Source organism: Malaclemys terrapin, chromosome 11 (assembly GCF_027887155.1).
Source record: "Malaclemys terrapin pileata isolate rMalTer1 chromosome 11, rMalTer1.hap1, whole genome shotgun sequence".
NCBI classification, from domain to species: Eukaryota; Metazoa; Chordata; order Testudines; family Emydidae; genus Malaclemys; species Malaclemys terrapin.
In genome coordinates, this window is record NC_071515.1 from 49,760,486 (window position 1) to 49,782,143 (window position 21,658).

Below are 21,658 nucleotides of genomic sequence, written 5' to 3' on the forward strand. Positions count from 1 at the left end.
GTTTTGGCCATCAGAAAATGGCATTCTTGGCAGAGCAGCAGTTCTGGGCTGACAGGCTAGACAGGATTTCTTGCGTTAATCAGCTTCAGAACTCTGGTGAAGCCTAGGTAATTCCTTGTTTTCTCTCACACGTTTTCGGCTGTTAGGTTCAAAGGAGGTAAGGCTGGTGGATCTGGCAAGCATCTCAGGCTTGTATTATACTAGTATTGACATCTTCACACTCCATCTTTCTGCTTTGCTGATGTCTGAAAGTGGTAATGTCAACTTTTATACAGGAGCTATAAAAAACACAAAGATAATTTTGTGGGGGGGGGGGGGGGGGAGAGGAGGGGAGTGTTTGGAAAGTTCCTGTATTCTATCCCCTTTCTCTTCTTGAACTGTTTAACTGTAGCCAATTGGTAGCTGGGCTCTCTCAAATTTGGGTTTATGAAATGTTATTTGCCCCTTTTCTATTTGTGAGGTACTTCTGAAATTGTGGTCTATGGACTTCTTTGTTTCCCCATAAATAAAATATTTTGAGAACCAAGCAGTGAAGAAGCTGCGCTAGGAAGTTTAAAAAAAACAGAGAATAAAAAAACCCAAAACAAAACAACCCCAACCAACTGTGACCCATTCACATGTCCCAGCAGCAAATGGAAACAATACCAGCGAAAATGTGCAAGGAAAAGGAACCAGTTATAAAATCCCATCTTCAAGCTATGGATATTTACAAAAATCAACCATCTGTGTGGCGGCCTATGTACAAGTGAATGGTGGTCCCAGTCCTGCTCTGACTTTACACTAGCTGAGAGATCCTCTCTATCTGGCCACATACAACCTGTATCGTGCCCTTTTGTATCAGGGGAGAGAGTCTGAGCCATTGTTTGCAATACGGTGCTCAATATCTTGTGAGTATGCAGTGTATGTAGTGACAGACTGATGGGTGATATATGTGGTAGAGCCTCCTCAGAGGTGCTGAAACTAGGGGTGTTGGGGTTGCTGTTACACCCCATGGCTTGAAGTGGTTTCCATCATATACAGGGTGTATAAATTGGTCCACTGGCTCTCAGCATCCCCACTATACAAATTGTTCCAGCACCTCTGCCTCTGGGACCTCTGGAGTGCCTTTATCAGCTATAGTGCTGCCTGTCCATTTGAGCCCACTTGTTGGGGGACCAATTTGGAACAGTTTTCTGACTTCCTTGTCTGTCTGTGGCTTGCCTGGTGTCACCATCCTTCTGAGGCCCCACCTACCAGCAAGCTGACCATGAGCTGTGAAATACCTAACTTTATCCTCATGCCATGGCCCTCTCTGACTGTGAACTGACTGGCATGCTCCTCCTCCCCTCATGGCTCTATCTATGGGTTGCCTGGTATCGCCTTCCTGCTTGCCTGGAATTACATAAATTTTTCTTTTTGGAACAGAATTGATAATTAACAGCAAAATGCAATTTCTCTTTTAAGAGCATCACTGTGCAGGAATAGTGCTTTCTTGCAGTGAATACTTTCCGACAAGTCCTTTTAATTCTTTCTGATGTCCCTAAATCTTCACTGAAGTCATTATTTGCAAAAACATTTTTTTTTTATGTCAATGATAATTTGAGGGATATGAAGGGACATGGAGCAAATGTAAGAATGAATGTCAAATTCAGGGACCTTTCTAAAGCAAGATGGTCTTTTAAACACAAACCATCACAGAACATAAAAACTGCATGATGTGAGTTCTGCTTGTATCCAGGCGTGGAAAAACAAGCAGATTTCTTTAATTGCAAAACGCATCTCCTAGCTCTCCCATGAGCTTAAAAAAACATTGAGTAATGTTGGCGATCTGCAAGAAGTGATTTATGTAACATGCACCTAAACCACAAGTCACATGGGCTCTTTCTGTTTGCTACTTTTGATTGTGTGCAGAGGAGGTTATAGTTTTAGTTTCCTCAGCCAAGCAATGTTCTTTAGCAATGCCAGTCTAAGTGCCCTTCGTCCAACATGTCCTTAAGAAAGCTCATTCAGCAAAACCGGAATGCCAATTTTGTGGGCTACTGCGTTAGTCCAAGTTACACACCTTACTTGGATCCAATGTGCAGTCCCCAGATGGATAATAGAAGAATTCAGAGTCTGGCAAACACAGTGGGAACGTTACCAAGGGGACGCAAACAGGTATGTTTTCAGGTTTTGACATTGCGGAAGGTCCAGTTTTTGCAGGACAGATAATTGTTTCTCTGTGTTTTTTATTTTTATTTTTTTTATTTCTAAGTGTAAGCTACAAGGTTATCAACATGTGATTTTTAAAGGTTTGTTGTAGAATGTAGCAGGCCACATTCAACCTTGGTTTAACTTTAATACAGTCAGTGGAATTACACCAAGGGGAATTTGTTTTCTTGGATTGTGATTAAAACCTTTAAAACGAAACACTAATATGGTAAGTTTCTAGGGCAACTCGGAACATAAAGTTCTTTTGCAGCTAAGTCCCTAGCTGTACTGCATTAGGGTTTGTTCTGTTTACAGCTGTGTTGAGAAGACTCTTGATTTCTGGGTGTTTCTGATAGTTTAATTTACTTTGCTCCAGTATTTGGGCTTTTGGTTCCCTCATGAACTGCCTTCCACATCTATGATTGAAAGCACCTCTCATTAGTTGTGTCCATCTGGTTTAAAGTATTTTGCTAGAAGTGATTCTGATTTGAATTGTTTCTCAATACAATATTCTTTGTTTTTCTTTCTTTTTCTTTCAGAGCATGACAGATTTCTGTTTGTAATTGACTTTTAAGAAAGCCCGTTTCTATTCTTGCTAATGCTTTGAATTGGCAAATAAGCACTTATAGGATATATCTAACAATCGAATGTAAAGCAGTCTAAATTGAAAGTACATAAAACACATTAACACAAATTATCAAAGAATATGTGCATACTGATTGTGCACTTAAGCATTCACTTTGTATAACAATATAACTGCGCTTAATCCTTCTCTTTGTACAATCCTGGAGAAGATAAAGCAGAACCAGAACTAGACAGATTAATATATTTCTGTGGAATGCTGTTGATGATTGTGATAGGCACAGTTTTCTATGGCAATCATGCCTGATTTAGAGAGAACATCTACAGTAACGGTTGTGAGGTGACCATGTTTGTTAAAAATAAATTGCAACACATGTATTTGCTATGAGAACCACCCTATGCAAAGAATTACATATCTGATGGATACTTTAGAGAAGTAGATCAGTTTAAAGTTATGTGCATATTTAACTCTCACAAACAACCTACATCTAACACTCCTCCCCAAAAACAAATACATGTTTCTGAAATAAGATTTGTACAGAGATGGTTGTTTTATGATGAGGCACAGTTTTATCCCTCTGAAGTCTGTCATATGTTTTATTATGTTAACTTGCAGTCCATAGACATTTTTGTGATACAGGCCAGTAGTTCCTCATTTGTAATCTACATTTTGGCAAGAATCTTTGCTTAAAATTAATGTTAGCCCTTTTCAGAATCCTTCCTGATTTCTTAAATACTTTTCTATTTGCCTGAAATATCAAGTTATGGTTTTCTGGCCCCGTGAATGTGTGTATGCTGTTGGACTCCACCGTGCATGGAGATAAGAGTATTCCTCTAACGAGTGGTGTCACACAGACACTCCTATACCTGCTCACACATGGGGATTTAGTCACCCCAATAATTCCCGGTGAAACTTAGATCTGCTTTTAGAAATGCTGGAATTAGCATTAGCAAATCAACATTTCCTTTGCTATCACAGCACTCCCGGAAGTACCGCTGTGTGGGTGCAATACTCCTATTGTGGGGTTTTCAAAAGTGCTCCGCATTGGCCTAATTCTACTCCAATTGAAGATGATGGAAAATCGACTTCAATGGGAGCAGAGTTAGCCAAAACTGAGGGCCTCTGAATCCCAGCCCAGGTGGTTTGTTCTTTTGATGTATCTCTATTTCTCATTGGTGTCAGCGGAGAAGGTAATAGGCCCATTTGGCTACTTGTGGATGAATGCTGGCAGAGATCAGAGTGGCTTTGTGGTAAAGGCACAAGAGTGGGAGTCAAAAAGATTTGAGTCCTGCTGGTGGTTCAGCTGGTTCTTGTGTGATCTTGGTCAATTAATTATCTTTGCCTCAGTTTCCCCATTTGTAAAACAGGGATCATTCTACTTGAGTTTCTCATGGGGTGAGATATGGTGGGTGAGGTAATATCTTTTACTGGACCAACTTGTGTTGGTGAGAGAGAGACACTTTTGAGCTTACACAGAGCTCTTCTCCTTTTCACAGGGTGTTAAGTATTAATGTTTGTAAAATGCTTTCAAGACCTCCACTGGAAGGTGCCAGAGACGTGTAAAAAGTATTTGTGCTATTAAAATACACTGTTGGCACGATAAAAATATTAACTCTGATTAGAACTACCTACCCCAGGAGAAGCCCTACCCATTTTGCTGGACAGGATGGAAAATATTTTTAGCACCTGCCCCCCTGCCTTAGAGGAAAAGAAAATAAGAACTGAGTGGCGCAGCAGTTCAACATGCCCTGGAAGATGACTGCCTTGCTCTCCTGCCCCTAGAACTAGCCCTGCCCATGCCCTTTACTGGCCTTGGAGCTCCACATATTTCAGACTGCATTTGGAAGGGTTCCCAAATGTTTTGAAAAACACACTGCATGATTCATGTACATTATATGGCTCCCAACATCATTCCAAATAATGCATTTGTGATACACCTACAACCTCCTAGTAAGATAGCATGTCTGGGGCCTGTGGATTCTGGCCATGTGTAGGCTAGGCTGTGCCTGATTGCAGAGAGCGGGTGTTCAGACCTGCACAGCTCAGACTTTGATCAGGTTGTACATTTTCCGTAGTGCACAGCAGTATAATTTCCACAATATCAGTCAGGGCTTTGGAGCTGTGCTCCGGCTCTGCTCCAGCTCCAGGCAAAAACCTGCAACTTCACTGCTCTGGAGCTGCTCCGCACTCCAGCTCCAGGCTCTGTTCCAAAGCCCTATCAGTGAACATTAAGAGTCATTCCTCCTATCTGAAAGTTCCACAAAATACTGTCACATGGCATTCCTACATTATGCAAAATAGCTTCTAGAATCATAGGAAACACTTCAGCTACTCGACCAGTGCAGGGTTTCCCCCTACAGAGTACGGTCTATTGTCCTTTCCAGTTTAAAATGTCCCAAGCAATTAAACTCCCAGCACTTCAATTGGGGGGTGGAGTGATGGGGGGTGGAATCCACAGTCGAACCAGTCTCAATCTCAAAAATATTTTCTTATAATTCAGCTTAAATTTTCCCTCTTCATAGTCTCAGCCCATTACTTTTAATTACAACTGCTTTCAATACCCTAAACAATCCCTTCCATTATGTTTACAGCCTTCAAACTCTTCAGCAGGTATACTAGTCATCGCTTAACCAAGTTACATACCCCTCCAGGGCTTTGGTGTTAAGGGCACCGGTTCCCGAACTTTTGAAAGCTGATCACAAAGGTACTAGGTGGCCATTTCCAGTACAAAAGTGTGCTGTGAGTTACCTCATGCTTCCATTGGCCAGTGGTAACACAATATATCAATGGGTTTCATCTTTATCCTATTAGCAGCAGGTTCATGCCTGACATTTGGCTATACAGATATTGGAGAGTTTTTTAAATAAGGCTTGATTCATTGCAGATTTCCTGTGGAGGACTATTGCAGATTTTAAAGTGGCATAACACTGGAGTCACATAAGGGTATATCATGTCCAAAATGTTTTCACATGTTAGATTCAGAAACTGCGTATTTCCACTTTGTATCAAAGAGTCTGGAAAGATCATATTAAGTGACTTTCACACCCATTTGGAAATGTTTCTCCTACCAGTGACTTTCTGTATCATAACAATACTGAAACAATGTATGATGAATGACCTGTAAAAGCACTGAGTGTTACACATGAAATGGTAAGTCAGCCCTAGAAAGCAGACAGGTTTATATATTGACAGTTATTAATTAGAAGTAGCCAGCCAGCTTTAAAAAAATGGATTTGAAGAGGAATGGAAATTGGTTTGCAATCTTATATTTAGCTTCTAAAACTGAGGTTCTACAGTTGTCATTTTCATCAGGTTGATCAGATTTACTGTTTTAATTAAAACTTTTATTTCAAATTAAATCCAGTTTGTTTATAGTTTACCTTTCTGTAATTCAGCTCCATCGCTATGGACCTAGAGACGGCTTAACAAAATGAAATCTCTTCTCTCTTCTGTCTGACCCGCTCCCACTTGCCACTGTGTGTTTATTACTGAGGGATGTAGCGTCAGAAGTGCCTTTGTTATTGACTGGTACAGTACTACGTAATCTACCAAACTTCCCAGAGACATGTCTCTTCCCTCATCATTCCATTTGGAAATGACACAGAGACTGGGAATGGTATGGAAGATCAGAGGGATTTTATTTACAACAGATCTATGGAGAATACTGAACCTTGCTGTTGAATTCATGCATGACTAACAGACCACCCAAGTGCCAACCATTGGATGGTGGTACCAAGACCTTGAACGGGATCTCTCTATTCTGGTCTTCCCTTACCCAATATAGTTTTAGGACTAGATTCATCTCAGGCTTATATTGTTTTTTTAGGCATTACCTATGGTACAGCACCCACAAGATGAAAACTGCTGGGGAGAGGTTGCAAAGTGGCTACAAACTCTCTCCTCTACTGAGGGGACCTGCGTGCAGCCAATGCAATCCCAAAAGTGGCCAGGAATGGCTGGAGAGAGTGTATGTGAGATGCCCTGATTCAGCACATCCCCTAATCACTCTGCACCTGCTCCTACACCAGTGGGAACACCGAGGGAGGTTAGGCAGCAGTAACACCTTCTGTCCTCCCGTAGGATACAGGGTGTAGTTTTCTGTTAACTTGTTGATTTTATTCATTGTATATGTAAAGTTAAATGTATGGACATATTGACAATGGCAAACTTTATTTCTGTTTCCAGCTTGCTTTAACCAGATCAAGTTCCTTAAGTGACTCTTCTGAGCCACAAAGGTAAAGAGATTTGCTTTTTACTATAATACTTGCTCTGATTTATATTGTGCTATAGATGTATGGATAGTAAAAATATAAAACAGAAAATGAAATAAAAGCCATTCCCTGAAGAGCTTACAATCTAACCGCAAAGAGTAGGTACAGCACAGATACCAGACAGAGAATGGTGGTTCATTCGCACACAGTAGCTAGCAAGCAGTGTAGAGCAGGTGGGTTTAAAAAGTAATTTGAATATTGAGAGGAAGGGCTCCTAAGATTTATGACTGTCTGTAAATGTGCATGCCATGAATCTAGACTGTTGATAGGGCTGATATGTCACAGTTGGATAAATAGCGGCATTTTGCATTTCTTAGTAATAAATAAACCCCCCAAATAGGGTGCTGTGTTCTTTATATGCAGATTTATGTATTTTTCTTACAGACGGCTTCTTGCTATTGTCAAAGAAGATAATGAAACATTTGGATTTGAAATTGAGGTGAGTCTTCAGCACTGTGAATATAGATTATCTAATTCACTGACTATGATAGGTCTGTGTTCATGACGAATTGAACTGATGGACCCGGAATGTGATGGATTTCAAAGGGTTTACAAATAGAGAAGGACACAGACCAAATCTTCTGATCACCAGCCATTACACCTGAACTTCAAAGAGATTCGGATCTGAATCCAGATCCCACATTTGTAGGTGGCCTTATCTTTATTATGGGCCAAAACAAAACGCTAGATCCAGATACCCTCAACTTCCATGGCTCTTCCTATTCCATGACATGGTTGTTTTAATCCTCCTTCTGAATCCACAATATGCTTCTTGTTGCCAAAAGCAGGGGGTGTTGTCAGCTGATTAGAATAGAGGGTTAGAAAGCAAGAGGACTCCTGATATCAATTCCCACCCCCGTCACTAACTTCTTGAGTAACTTTAGACAAGTCATATAACTTACGTTGGCCTAAGTTTACCCATCTGAAAAATGGGTAACGATGGTGCTTACCTGCCTCATAGAGATGTTGTGAGAATTAATAGTTTTAAAGTTCTTTAGATTAACGCTGCTATATAAGTATTCTAGACACTTATGTTACCCAACTCAGGGATCGCTTCTCTATAGCCTCAATGTGTGTATCTAACTTGTATGGGATTTCCTTATGGACATTGAGGGGAAACAGCAAAATGTCCTTTATACAGAGTTCAGTGCAAACTTGGAAGGGATAAAGAACAAGTATCAAATATAAATATTTGATCCATTATGGGAAAATAACACACACATGCTCTCTTCTGAAAACACTGTACTGTCTTTTTAAAATCTCTTTTTAAACTTTAAGTAGATATATTTTTGGAAGTAAGTGTATAGAGGAACTACATTAAGAATTTTTAAAATAATAATAATGAGCATACTAAGTTCAACTATTTTACTTTTCATGCAATTTACTTAAAAATAACTCTGTGTGTGTGTGTTTGTGTGTGTATATATATATATATACACACACACATACATATATATATATATGTATAATATATATATATATATATATATAGGGAGAGAAGGACACACATACAATAGTCAATATAAATACATTAAATAATAAAAATAAAATAAAATTACTTATGGTTCATAATAAGTTGAGAGCTTGATCCTGTAAGGTTTACTCACAGAGGTCATCTAGGATTGCAGGGGCAGGCCTTTGCAGATTTCTTATAAATTTTGGGAGATATAAATCTTTGCTATTCCTCTTTCAGCTGACTACTTTAATACTTTGATCTGGATCACTAGAAAACAAAACTGATGCAATTTTGAGGGCAGTTGTCTAATACAAGTATCACAGAAAACCTCCTCATACTGTATTTCTAATCTATACACACACACATGTGTACAGTATTTGTTTATATACTGGTAGTCTTTATCTGCGTCCATTTATCATTTTGTATAATTACTGTGGGTGGCATGGTTGTAGCTTTAAAATACATCACTGATGTTAACGGTGTGAGATAAATAAGATAGATATTTAGCAGAGTATATAAATAATAAATTTAGAAATGTTCTCAAGGAAGCATCAAGCATTTAGGCTTATTTGAGAACATAAGGATTTGGTTCCCCACTTGCAATACATAGGAATGAAACCACCCATTTATTTACAGTGCTGTTGTTGTACATCTTTGAAGCATTTCCCATATTTATGCACAGAGAATAAATAATTTTTTCAGCCAAATTAGTGTATTAGGAGAAGCAGAACTTTTTCTGACTTAGTTCTGTGACTAATGAGTGTGTAAGTATTCGGGTCAGGAATAGTGGAGAGCTTTTAGAAGTGAAGATAATTGAGTCAATTACTGAGCTTTTGTATGAATTGACAGGGCAGGTTTTCATTATTTGTGGCATTCAGATTAAAAATAATTATTCTTGGCATATCTTCCTGAATGTACATTGTCTGTGAGCTCTCACTTGATAGCCTGGTCTATAAAAAGCCAGTATCTGTTTGGTATTGAAATAGGTTGATTTAGGTCCAGATTTTGAAGGTATTTAGGTGTTACTTCACTTGCCATTGCACCACCTAAGTCCCATTTTCAGAATTGATTTAGGCTCTTAGGAAGCCTAAATCCTATTGACTTTCAATAAGACGTAGGCTCCTAAAAGCCTAAATCACTTCTGCACACGAGACTTAGGCTCCTAAGCAGTGGCGGTGGAAGCTCCCTACAAGTGTGTGTGGAAGGACCACTGGCACCCGAACCGTGGCCCTCCCCCATGCTGCCCCTTCCCCCGAGGCCCCACCCCATGCTTGCTCCTCTCTGTCCCCTCCCTCTTTGGCTCGCCTTTACAGCCAGTAAAAAGTGATGGGGCCATGACCCCCTACCCCCACTGTCCCAGCACCCCTGCTCCTATGTCAGCTAGGGTATGTCTGAACTTGAGCTGGAGGTGTAACTTCCAGCTCAGGTAGATACACCCTTGCTAGAACTAGCTCTGATTAAACTACCATGCTAAAAATAAAAGTGTAGCTGTGGTGGCATGAGCCGCAGGATAGACTAGCCGCCCTGACTACATACCCAGGGTGTCAGATGGAATTGTACTCAGGGTGGCTTGTCCATCCTGCCACCACAGCTACGCTTTTAGTGCGATAGCTTGATTAGAGCTAGCATGGGGTTTTCTGCCTGAACTGGAAATTACATCTCCAGCTACAGTGTGGACATATTCTTAGGCTTTGCAACACTGACTGGAGCAACACCTAAGCATCTTTTTAAAAAAAATCTGGCCTGAAGTCTTTACATTGTGTAGATGTGATTATGTGGGATAGCTCAGCGGTTTGAGCATTGGCCTGCTAAACCCAGGGTTGTGAGTTCAATCCTTGAGGGGGCTACTTAGTGATCTGGGGCAAAAATCTGTCTGGGGATTGGTCCTGCTTTGAGCAGAGGGTTGGACTAGATGACCTCCTGAGGTCCTTTCCAACCTTGATATTCTATTTCATTATTACAGGATGATTTAGCCTTCCTTTTGGCTAAGATCAAGTGTGAGTTTAGGCATCCCCGAATAGGACTATATGAATCTCTATGCTACCATTTGCAGGTGGTTTATGAGAATTACAGTGAAAATTTTGCATTTGAAAGTTTCTGCCCATTTGAACGATTCTACCAGTACTTCCCATTTATGGTCTCAGTCTGTTGTAATCAGATTACGGCAATCAGTATTGTTGTAATGGGACCATGCATGTGTCTAAAAAGTTACTAATGTACATACATGTGTGTGCAAGATTGAGGCCTAAATAGCTAGATAATATTTCTCAGGCTAGTATAAACTTTCAGTCTGGTAGGACAATGTTAAATGGCATGTACTGGTGTGATTCTGAAACTCCCGAGTTTCACTTGGAATATTGGATTTAGCTGAAAGCATTAAGTTGTGCCTAATGTTGAAATCACTGAGTTGCATAGTTTCTTCGTGAATAAGTAAATAAGCCCAGGTTTGCTAGAAACTCATGCCAGGTTTGCTCACCATTTGATCCATGTTGTGATTGGAAAAATTTGTGAACCTGCCGAGGATTTTAGGGTTGTAATGAAACTCAGAATTGTGTGGGTTTTGGCTGTCTTAGTTTCACACAGAACTCCTCTTCAGGTCTGAGACAGGTACTCTGAGACTGAGTGCAGTGCTTAATTTGTGCCAGGCCTAGACTTGGCAGTTCATAGCCCCAGCACCTCTGGGTTTGCTGCATCAGTTATGAATGTAAAAAAATTGCTTAAGCTTTAATACCTAATTGCATGAGTCCTGGTACCTCTTTCATTACAAATTAAGCACTGTCTGAGTGTGACAGCCAAATGCAAAGTGGAACACATTGTTTAGCATAAGGAGTTAGCACATACAGTATTGTAGTTGACCATTCAAGACAAAGTGGCCCGTTAACACCTCTGAGTCATAGGACAAAAAGAGGGGGTTAGTAGGTTACAGATTGTTGTAATGAGCCACAAATCCAGTGCCTCTGTTCAGTTCATGATTGTTATTGTCTAGCAGGATTATGAATTTAAGTTCCCTTGTGAAAGTGTTGTGCAGGTTTCCTTTGAAAATGAGGACTGATAGGTCAGATATAGAGTGATCGCTTTGTGAAAAGTGTTCACGCACAAGTGATAGGGTGTTTTATCATTTTCCTGGGTGAGTTCATTTGAGAGCGTATTGATTGTCTGGTTTAACGCACATTGTTATTGGTGCATTTAGTGCACTGGATGAGGCACACCACATGTTGTGATAGGCACGTGTAGGACCTTGTGTAGGTCTTGAAAGGTGTGTTGTGGGGACTGTTGATCATCACAGCAGTGGAGATATGCCTGCAGGTTTTGCATTTATTGTTCTGGCGGGGTCTGGTGCCTCTTTGAATTGGTGTGTCCTGGTCTGTGGGGAAATTGCTTCTGATGATGAGCTTGAAGAGGGCGTTGTTTGAAGACCAGAAGTAGAGGGTCAGGAAATATTTCTTTCAGGATGGGGTCCCCATTGTGTATAGGTTGTAATTGTTTGATGATACCCTGGTTGGGTTCCAGCGTAGGGTTGCAGGTGACAACTAGGGGTATTTGGTCAGAGAGGGTTTTATTTCTGTATTGAAGCAGGTTCTCTTGGGACATTTGAGTGGCCTGTTCCATGATGTGATCTACTTGTCTGGTGGAGTGTCCTTGTTTGGTGAAGACAGTTTTAAGTGTGTTAAAGTGTATATCCTGGGCTTTCTCCTCAGAGCATACTTTGTTGTATCTGAATGCCTGGCTGTAGATAAGATTTCTTGGTGTGTTTAAGGTGGTTACTGGATCTACGAAGGTAGGTGTGGTGATCTGTGGGTTTCTTGTATATGGTTGTCTGTAGGATTACATTGTTAAAGCTTGTTGTGGTCCAGAAAGTTGATATTAGTGTGGGAGTGTTCCAGAGAGAGTTTAGTGGATGGGTGGTGGTTGTTGAATTTGTGGTGGAAATCTATGAGGGGAGTTTAAACAGTCTGTACAAAAGATGAAAATATCAGGTATTTATCAGGGACAGGTGAGCAAAGCCCACAGGTAAGTGGGGAACATGGAGACTGGGGAGATGGGTCGGAAACAAGAGGGAGTGTGGGCTATATTGGCAGAGAGAAAGGAGAGTCAGGACAAAACTGGGAGGAAAGATCAAACCAGTATCTTAGATGCCTATATACAAATGCGAGAAGTATGGGGAATAAGCAGGAAGAACTGGAAGTGCTAATAAATAAATACAACTATGACATTGTTGGCATCACTGAAACTTGGTGGGATAATACACATGATTGGAATGTTGGTGTGGATGGGTACAGCTTGCTCAGGAAGGATAGACAGGGGAAAAAGGGAGGAGGTGTTGCCTTATATATTAAAAATGTACACACTTGGACTGAGGTAGAGATGGACATAGGAGACGGAAGTGTTGAGAGTCTCTGGGTTAGGCTTAAAGGGGCAAAAAACAAGGGAGATGTCATGCTAGGAGTCTACTACAGGCCACCTAACCAGGTGGAAGAGGTGGATGAGGCTTTTTTCAAGCAACTAACAAAATCATCCAAAGCCCAAGATTTGGTGGTGATGGGGGACTTCAACTATCTGGATATATGTTGGGAAAATAACACAGCGGGGCACAGACTATCCAACAAATTCTTGGACTGCATTGGAGACAACTTTTTATTTCAGAAGGTTGAAAAAGCTACTAGGGGGGAAGCTGTTCTAGACTTGATTTTAACAAATAGGGAGGAACTCGTTGAGAATGTGAAAGTAGAAGGCAGCCTGGGTGAAAGTGATCATGAAATCATAGAGTTTGCAATTCTAAGGAAGGGTAGAAGGGAGAACAGCAAAATAGAGACAATGGATTTCAGGAAGGCATATTTTGGGAAGCTCAGAGAGCTGATAGGTAAGGTCCCTTGGGAATCAAGACTGAGGGGAAAAACAACTGAGGAGAGTTGGCAGTTTTTCAAAGGGACACTATTAAGGGCCCAAAAGCAAGCTATTCCGCTGGTTAGGAAAGATAGAAAATGTGGCAAAAGACCACCTTGGCTTAACCACGAGATCTTGCACGATCTAAAAAATAAAAAGGAGTCATATAAAAAATGGAAACTAGGACAGATTACAAAGGATGAATATAGGCAAACAACACAGGAATGCAGGGGCAAGATTAGAAAGTCAAAGGCACAAAATGAGCTCAAACTAGCTACAGGAATAAAGGGAAACAAGAAGACTTTTTATCAATACATTAGAAGCAAGAGGAAGACCAAAGACAGGGTAGGCCCACTGCTTAGTGAAGAGGGAGAAACAGTAACAGGAAACTTGGAAATGGCAGAGATGCTTAATGACTTCTTTGTTTCGGTCTTCACTGAGAAGTCTGAAGGAATCCCTAACATAGTGAATACTAATGGGAAGGGGGTAGGTTTAGCGGATAAAATAAAAAAAGAACAAGTTAAAAATCACTTAGAAAAGTTAGATGCCTGCAAGTCACCCGGGCCTGATGAAATGCATCCTAGAATACTCAAGGAGCTAATAGAGGAGGTATCTGAGCCTCTAGCTATTATCTTTGGAAAGTCATGGGAGACGGGAGAGATTCCAGAAGACTGGAAAAGGGCAAATATAGTGCCCATCTATAAAAAGGGAAATAAAAACAACCCAGGTAACTACAGACCAGTTAGTTTAACTTCTGTGCCAGGGAAGATAATGGAGCAAGTAATTAAGGAAATCATCTGCAAACACTTGGAAGGTGGTAAGGTGATAGGGAACAGCCAGCATGGATTTGTGAAGAACAAATCATGTCAAACCAATCTGATAGCTTTCTTTGATAGGATAACGAGCCTTGTGGATAAGGGTGAAGCGGTGGATGTCGTATACCTAGACTTTAGTAAGGCATTTGATACGGTCTCGCATGATATTCTTATCGATAAACTAGGCAAATACAAATTAGATGGGGCTACTATAAGGTGGGTGCATAACTGGCTGGATAACCGTACTCAGAGAGTTGTTATTAATGGTTCCCAATCCTGCTGGAAAGGCGTAACGAGTAGGGTTCCGCAGGGGTCTGTTTTGGGACCGGCTCTGTTCAATATCTTCATCAACGACTTAGATATTGGCATAGAAAGTACGCTTATTAAGTTTGCGGATGATACCAAACTGGGAGGGATTGCAACTACTTTGGAGGACAGGGTCATAATTCAAAATGATCTGGACAAATTGGAGAAATGGTCTGAGTTAAACAGGATGAAGTTTAACAAAGACAAATGCAAAGTGCTCCACTTAGGAAGGAAAAATCAATTTCACACATACAGAATAGGAAGAGACTGTCTAGGAAGGAGTACGGCAGAAAGGGATCTACGGGTTATAGTGGACCACAAGCTAAATATGAGTCAACAGTGTGATGCTGTTGCAAAAAAAAGCAAACATGATTCTGGGATGCATTAACAGGTGTGTTGTGAGCAAGACACGAGAAGTCATTCTTCCGCTCTACTCTGCTCTGGTTAGGCCTCAGCTGGAGTATTGTGTCCAGTTCTGGGCGCCGCATTTTAAAAAAGATGTGGAGAAATTGGAAAGGGTCCAAAGAAGAGCAACAAGAATGATTAAAGGTCTTCAGAACATGACCTATGAAGGAAGGCTGAAAGAACTGGGTTTGTTTAGTTTGGAAAAGAGAAGACTGAGAGGGGACATGATAGCAGTTTTCAGGTATCTAAAAGGGTGTCATAAGGAGGAGGGAGAGAACTTGTTCACCTTAGCCTCTAAGGATAGAACCAGAAACAATGGGTTTAAACTGCAGCAAGGGAGGTCTAGGTTGGACATTAGGAAAAAGTTCCTAACTGTCAGGGTGGTTAAACACTGGAACAAATTGTCTAGGGAGGTTGTGGAATCTCCGTCTCTGGAGATATTTAAGAGTAGGTTAGATAAATGTCTATCAGGGATGGTCTAGACAGTATTTGGTCCTGCCATGCGGGCAGGGGACTGGACTCGATGACCTCTCAAGGTCCCTTCCAGTCCTATAATCTATGAATCTATGAATCTATGAATCATTGGTTTTGTGCTGTTTGTCCAAAAATTCTTCTTCAAAGTGGCCCATGAAGAGGTTGGCCTATTGGGGACCATCCTAGTACCCATGGCTGTTCCCATGGTTTGAACAAAGTGTTTGTTGTTGAATGTAAAATTGTTATGGGTGAGGATGAAATGGATGAGTTTGCTGATGTCTTTGGGGTGGATAGTCCATTATCTTGTAAAGATTTCGAGGCAGACGATGATGCTGACATTGTGAGGTATGTTGGTATATAGGGAAGTGACATCCATGGTGGTGAGGATGGTGTTCTGAGGGAGGTTGTTAATGTTGCAGAGTTTGTGAAGGCAGTCAGTTGTGCCCTTTGTGTGGTGAGTGGTTAGAGGATGGTTTCCTATGAGTCCCAATATTCCTTCAGTAAGAGTGCTGTGGCCAGAGAGGATGAGTCTGCTTGTGTTCCCTTGTTTTTGTATCTTGGGAAGCATGTAGGAGGTCCTTGGGATGATTTTATGGGGAATGAGTTTGTAGAGTTACTCTTGGAATTGTTTGGGGAAGGATTTGATGATGTCCTGTGGTGTGGTGTCGGATCTTCTTTGAGATCTTTATAGTAGGGGATGTTGGAGAGTTGTCAGTTGGCCTCATTAACTGCACCTGCACCCCTCCCTGCCCCGCAGCCGGAGTCCTGAGACCCCCTGCCCCTCCCCTGCGGCTGGGGCCATGAGACCCTGACTCACTCAGAGGAGTCTCGAGCCTCCCCTCCTCCCCCTTGGCTAGAGGAGCCTCGCACAGGCCAGAAGCTGGAGCGCCCTCCCCCCTCAGCTGGAGGAGTCATGGGCTAGCCGAAGCTCTGAGCCTTCCTCCCTCCCCACCTGCCTGGAGGTGCCCCAAGCCCCCTCCACCTGCCCAGAGGAGCCCCAGCCTAGCCACAGGGAAATGTTTCTCATTTTCATTTGAAGAAGCTTTTCATATGCCCCATGCAGGTTCCGGGGTGGCTGAGGAGGTGGTATTTGCTACTCAACTTCCTGGGTTCATCAGTTCAGGGAGTCCAGGAAGATTACTGATGAACCCAGGAAGCTGAATAGCACATACCACCTCCTCAGCTGCCCTGGAACCTGCATGGAGCATAATAAAGCAAAAACTCTCTCTTCCACCTCCCCTCCCCCCACCCAAACTCCCTCAACTGGGCATCCAGCAGCCATGGGAGAGCCTCCCCTGGCTTATTATATTCGCCGTCCATGACAATGGTGTCCCTTTTGTCTACTGGTTTGATCACTGTCTGGTGGTTAGATTTCAGGGACGGTATGGCGGTGGAGAGATCAGGGTAGATGTGATGTTTAAGTTTTCACAGTCAATTTTTTTCCTGAAGCGGACATGGTAATTGTAAGTGGTGGTGTCACTGTTGTTTCACTATTAATGTTTTGCACAACTCCAGTCCTGAATTGTGGTAGGAAGAGGTGGTTAAATATTGATATTACCAGGCAACTAACAGGACTGGTTATTTCTTATGTCTTTGCAAGATAACCGAGATTTTGATTAGGTATTTACAGTTACATGACCTGTCTGACTATTTTTCGAAGTACATGTGACACAGATGATGGATTTTGCTTGATTTTTTTTATAATTATTTAATAAATATTCATTTCAAAATAAAAAATAGAGGCAGCTATTTTTTTCTTGGAGCAGGTGTGGTCACAATGTTGTGCCTTGGGACTCGGAGCTTTTACCGCTTAAAAAATTACTTAGGACAAGAGTAGGTTCAATTTTCCTTGCTTCTCAGTTATCTCATAATAGCCTTTTGTCTCATCTAATATTACCTGATGGTTAAAATGACATTTGAAATATGGTACCATAGATGGGTCCAAAATGTTTAAAACCATGTTCCCAGGCTGTGTCAGACTCTACACTGTTATAACTGGATCCTACAAGATGGTAGCTTGTTGTAGTGTAAACAAGAGAATAATCTATGTCCAGGTTGCCTAGAACCAGAAAGTTGTTCTTGTCTACGGTTAATGTATAAATAGGCCTAAACTTTTCTTTTTACTGTTTAGTAGCCATCTAGGTTTAAAACTATGTTGTGTAGGAATGGCACATATTGTAAATAAAATGAACAAGGATAATTTATTGATTGTTTTTCTGTTTCTACTCATTTCTCTCCTAAGAAGGAAATAGCCTGTTCCTATTGTCCCAGGCTTCCTGACTTCTCATTTATGATAATAACAAAAGTAATAAAACATTATGCAATACAAAAAATAAGAAAAAAATGAAAATAAGATGAACACTTACTGTGCAGTGATGGAGCTGTAAGACAATATTTAACTTTTTACATTGAATTTGAGGTTTTAATATTGGTAACACTGTCAATTTGATATTTATAGACACGTAGATTACAACACCAAAATGCTTGCTCCCTGCAAATATGCACTTATGTCTGCAAAATACAAGAAGAAAGTCCTGCCCATCTTTCTGGCCTGCAAACAGGTAACTATTCATGTTTTCCTATGGTTTGTGGCTCTGTTTGTTTCTTTTGCATTTATTTCTGTATCATTTAGTTTTTGTTTTAGAGACTGTGGAAAGAATGGTGTGTACCTGAGATGTTCATTTTATTTGTATTTAAATTTACCAGGTGATATTCTAGCCAATATCAATGGAGTGAGCACTGAAGGTTTTAGTCACAAGCAAATGGTGGACTTGATAAAATCTTCAGGGAATTATTTAAGGTAATTAAGTGTTTTTTTTCAAACATTTTAGTTTAATCCCTTCTCACACTATGAGCCTAAGAAGAAATGTTTACTTGTTTCCTGATGCTCCATTTGCTGTTTCTGATGCTAAGGCAAAAAAGATTAAATCAAATTCTGCTGATGAAATAAGATCCACCGTTCTGCCTGTAGGCAGGAACACGATAGCAAGTTCAAAATCATAGAGCCGCACTACATGACAGTTTGGGACAAGTGCAGCGTTACCATAGCACATCAAATATGCAGAATGTAATTGCCCAAATTAGAATTGAACCCTGCTCTTGCATAAGGTGACAATATTTCCCTATGGTGAATATGGGATACCTGGTAAAATTACTCGTATTCAAGTGAGTTCCGCGGCAGTCAATCAGAATGATGCGGTACAAACATTCAAATTAACATCAAGTTGACTGAGCCCGTTAAAAAGAAATACTGAGCAGTTGGATTCTTCTTATCTTTAAGACTTTAGGGTTCACACAGGGAGGGGTGACACACACACCCTTCCCCTCCCCCATACACATGGGGAGAGGTGACGCACACACACTCCCATACACCTCTCTCATATGGGGGGAGGGAGTGACCGACTGACCTGAGCCCCCGAGACAGACTTGCCTCTCCTGATATCTGGCATCACATCTTCCTGAGGCAACACGGTGGGTTGTGGGCAATCAGGGTCACATGCCCCTTCCCCCCCCCCAGATTTCTGCCAGGGTTCATACCAGAATGTGGCCAGCAGCAGCCTTTTGGCACTGTGAGGGATGGAAGGGACGGGAGCTGCTTCCTTCCCTCTTCTCCCCTCCCCCCCCCAACTCCTCCGCCCCTGCTGCTGGGACAACCTGGCCTGTGTCTTTGCAGAGCTCATCTCTTCTTCTCTCCTCCACCCCCAGTGGCTGGAAATAGCTTGTCCCTTCCTGCCCACACAGTGTCAGAAGGCAGCTAACACCTCCAGGCCGCTGCTGGCCACCGACATAACCCAGCCGCCTCCTGTCCCCCGGCTATAGTGTGGGCAGCAAGGGGTTAAGCCTTAAGGATGCATTGTGCACCAGGGCCCAGGGAACCTGACTGAAGGGGCTTCAGCATTCAGCCTGGCCAGAGAGGTGGGTCAGCAGGGGAGGGTGCCTAGGGGCTAGAGCAGCCCCGTGCCCCCTGTGGGCAGGACCCAGGGCAGGAGGGTCTTGGACTTTCCTGGGGTGCTGGCCCAACCAGAGACAGTGGGGGAAGGAAGGAGCCTGCTAGCCAGGCTGCTGGTGAGCTGAGCGCTCTGACCAGGGGCTGGTTCTCCTCACAGCGCTAGGAGTGGGATGCGGCCTGCCAGGGGGGATATGGAGGAGCAGAGGGGTTGGGGGGAAGGGAGAAGGGCAAAACAGGGAGAGAACAGTGAGAAGGGGAACATGTAAAGGGTCAATGGGTGGGCAGCACAGGCGACACATAACCAGGTGCTGCCTGGCACTTGCCCACACACACCGGCCGCCACAGCTCACAGCCAGCCCCGGCCAGAAACGGAACAGGGGGCAAGGCCATGCTGGCCGAGAGCCAGCATGCAGTGGGGGCTGTGCTGACAGAGCACTGGGGAGCAACCAGCCCCACGTGCTGCAGCTTCACCCCCCCACCAGCCTTGCATACCCACCCCCATTGTCAGCCACAGGACCCCTCCACTCACCACTGGTGGGCGGGTGGCTGGCAAGCAGGGATCGGGCCAGCAGCAGGACCTGCCAGTACTGATAAGGGGAGGCAGAAAATATGGGACAATTTGCCCGCTTTTAAGCAAAACTCGGGACACCTGCAGGAGGGCTTAAATACGGGACAGTCCCTTTAAAAAATGGGACATCTTGTCACCCTACTCTTGCAAGCACTATTGAGCATGAGGTAGGCAGGTTCTTGCAGTGGATTAGCACAAAGCTGTTTGTCACAGGCACTTATAGAATGATACATTGGAAGAATTCCCAGGCCATTACAAGACCCCCTCAATCTCACACTCACACACTTGGATCTTTGTGGTAAGTAGTGTTAGTTCTCTCACTGCCTGTTGACGTAAAACTTGTAGGAAGACTAACTAGTCAAGACTGTTACACTTACCTCCTTGTCCCCGTTTTTATATTTACCATTCTTTGGATGTTGGCCCAATACTCTCTCTTCATCCTCTCCTGCTTCTCCACACTCCTGTGTTTGGAATTTTACAAAGTGGCTGGATTCCTCTGTAACACAGGAAACACATCACTCCTTAAAATACCTGATTTGAGAGAGATAATATATCCTAACTGCATCCCTCTCCCCAGCCCTCCATATTCCACTTGCTTTTTAGATTGTGAGCTCTTCAGGGTATTTACTGTGCCTCTTGCATCTGAAGAAGTGAGGTTCTTACCCACGAAAGCTTATGCTCCCAATACTTCTGTTAGTCTTAAAGGTGCCACAGGACCCTCTGTTGCTTTTTACAGATTCAGACTAACACGGCTACCCCTCTGATACTGTGCCTACTGACTCCTCTGTGTGCTACTGCAGTATAAACATTAACTAATAGTAGTAATGTAATACCCATACATGCTTAAATGGTCTTTGTACATTTCAGCCATGAAAACAATTGTTCTTTACAGATTAGAGACTGTTAATGGAGCCAGGATTGTTAGGAGAATGGAACTTGAAACCAAGCTGCAGTTATTGAAGGTAATTTAATATGTGGTTTTTAAGTGCGGTATGTCTCATGTAAATATGTTATGTGTAAAAAGTGCCAGATTGACTTCTTGAAGACCGAAGTCATCTATTTTTCTGCAGACAAAGAAGGAACAGGCAATGGAAATGCAACATCTCACATTGCCCTGCCAAAATGCATCAACCCCTCCTGCCTCAAGTTCTGAGAGGCTAGTTCATTTCCTATGTCTTTGACCTTGCTAGTTCTACTGCCAGCGAGGATACCAGGTGTGTTGGCAGTCTTTGTGAAGAAGATGCTTCTCCACCAGGGGAACCCCAAAATACCCAGGCCCTCATTTTATCATCTGCTTAAGGTCATCTAGCTTGGGACATTGTTCATACGTAGTATGTGTGAGGAGTAGAATTAAGGAATGTTTGCTGACTCAGGATAGCCCAAAGCTGCTGGATGATGTTTTCAAGACTGATTGAGAGGAAGGACTGTACTGTGGTTAGGGCACTAGCTTGCCACTTGGGGAATTGGGGTTCAATATTCTGCTTTGCCACAGACACCCTGTGTACCTTGGGCAAGTCTCTGTCTCAGCTGCCTACCTGAAAAATGGGGATAATAGCACTTCCCTACATCACAGGCTTTTGTAAGACACTCAACTACTATGGTGATAAGGGCCATATAAGCACCTAAAATATTTAGATGATAGAATTACTTCTACTTCTGTAAACCTATAATTATCTCTGCCACGTGAGTGTCAGTAATGGGCAAGTGCTAGGTGTTATGACACAGACCTTGATTCATTTTTTATTAACAGAGTTGGTATGATTTTTAATTTGATCTGT

At 42.3% G+C, this 21,658-nt stretch overlaps 1 protein-coding gene across 1 annotated transcript in view; it reads left to right on the forward strand.

The window, feature by feature from the left end:
- The first annotated feature begins 1,932 nt into the window (after positions 1-1,932).
- The window catches only part of CYTIP (cytohesin 1 interacting protein), a 29,266-nt gene continuing 9,540 nt past the window's right edge, over positions 1,933-21,658 (forward strand). The window contains exons 1-6 of the mRNA XM_054043273.1: positions 1,933-2,136; positions 6,938-6,987; positions 7,408-7,462; positions 17,822-17,924; positions 18,070-18,163; positions 20,773-20,842. Coding sequence (XP_053899248.1) covers positions 1,966-2,136; positions 6,938-6,987; positions 7,408-7,462; positions 17,822-17,924; positions 18,070-18,163; positions 20,773-20,842 — 543 coding nt within the window. The 5' untranslated portion in view covers positions 1,933-1,965. The remainder of the gene's footprint in view (positions 2,137-6,937; positions 6,988-7,407; positions 7,463-17,821; positions 17,925-18,069; positions 18,164-20,772; positions 20,843-21,658) is intronic.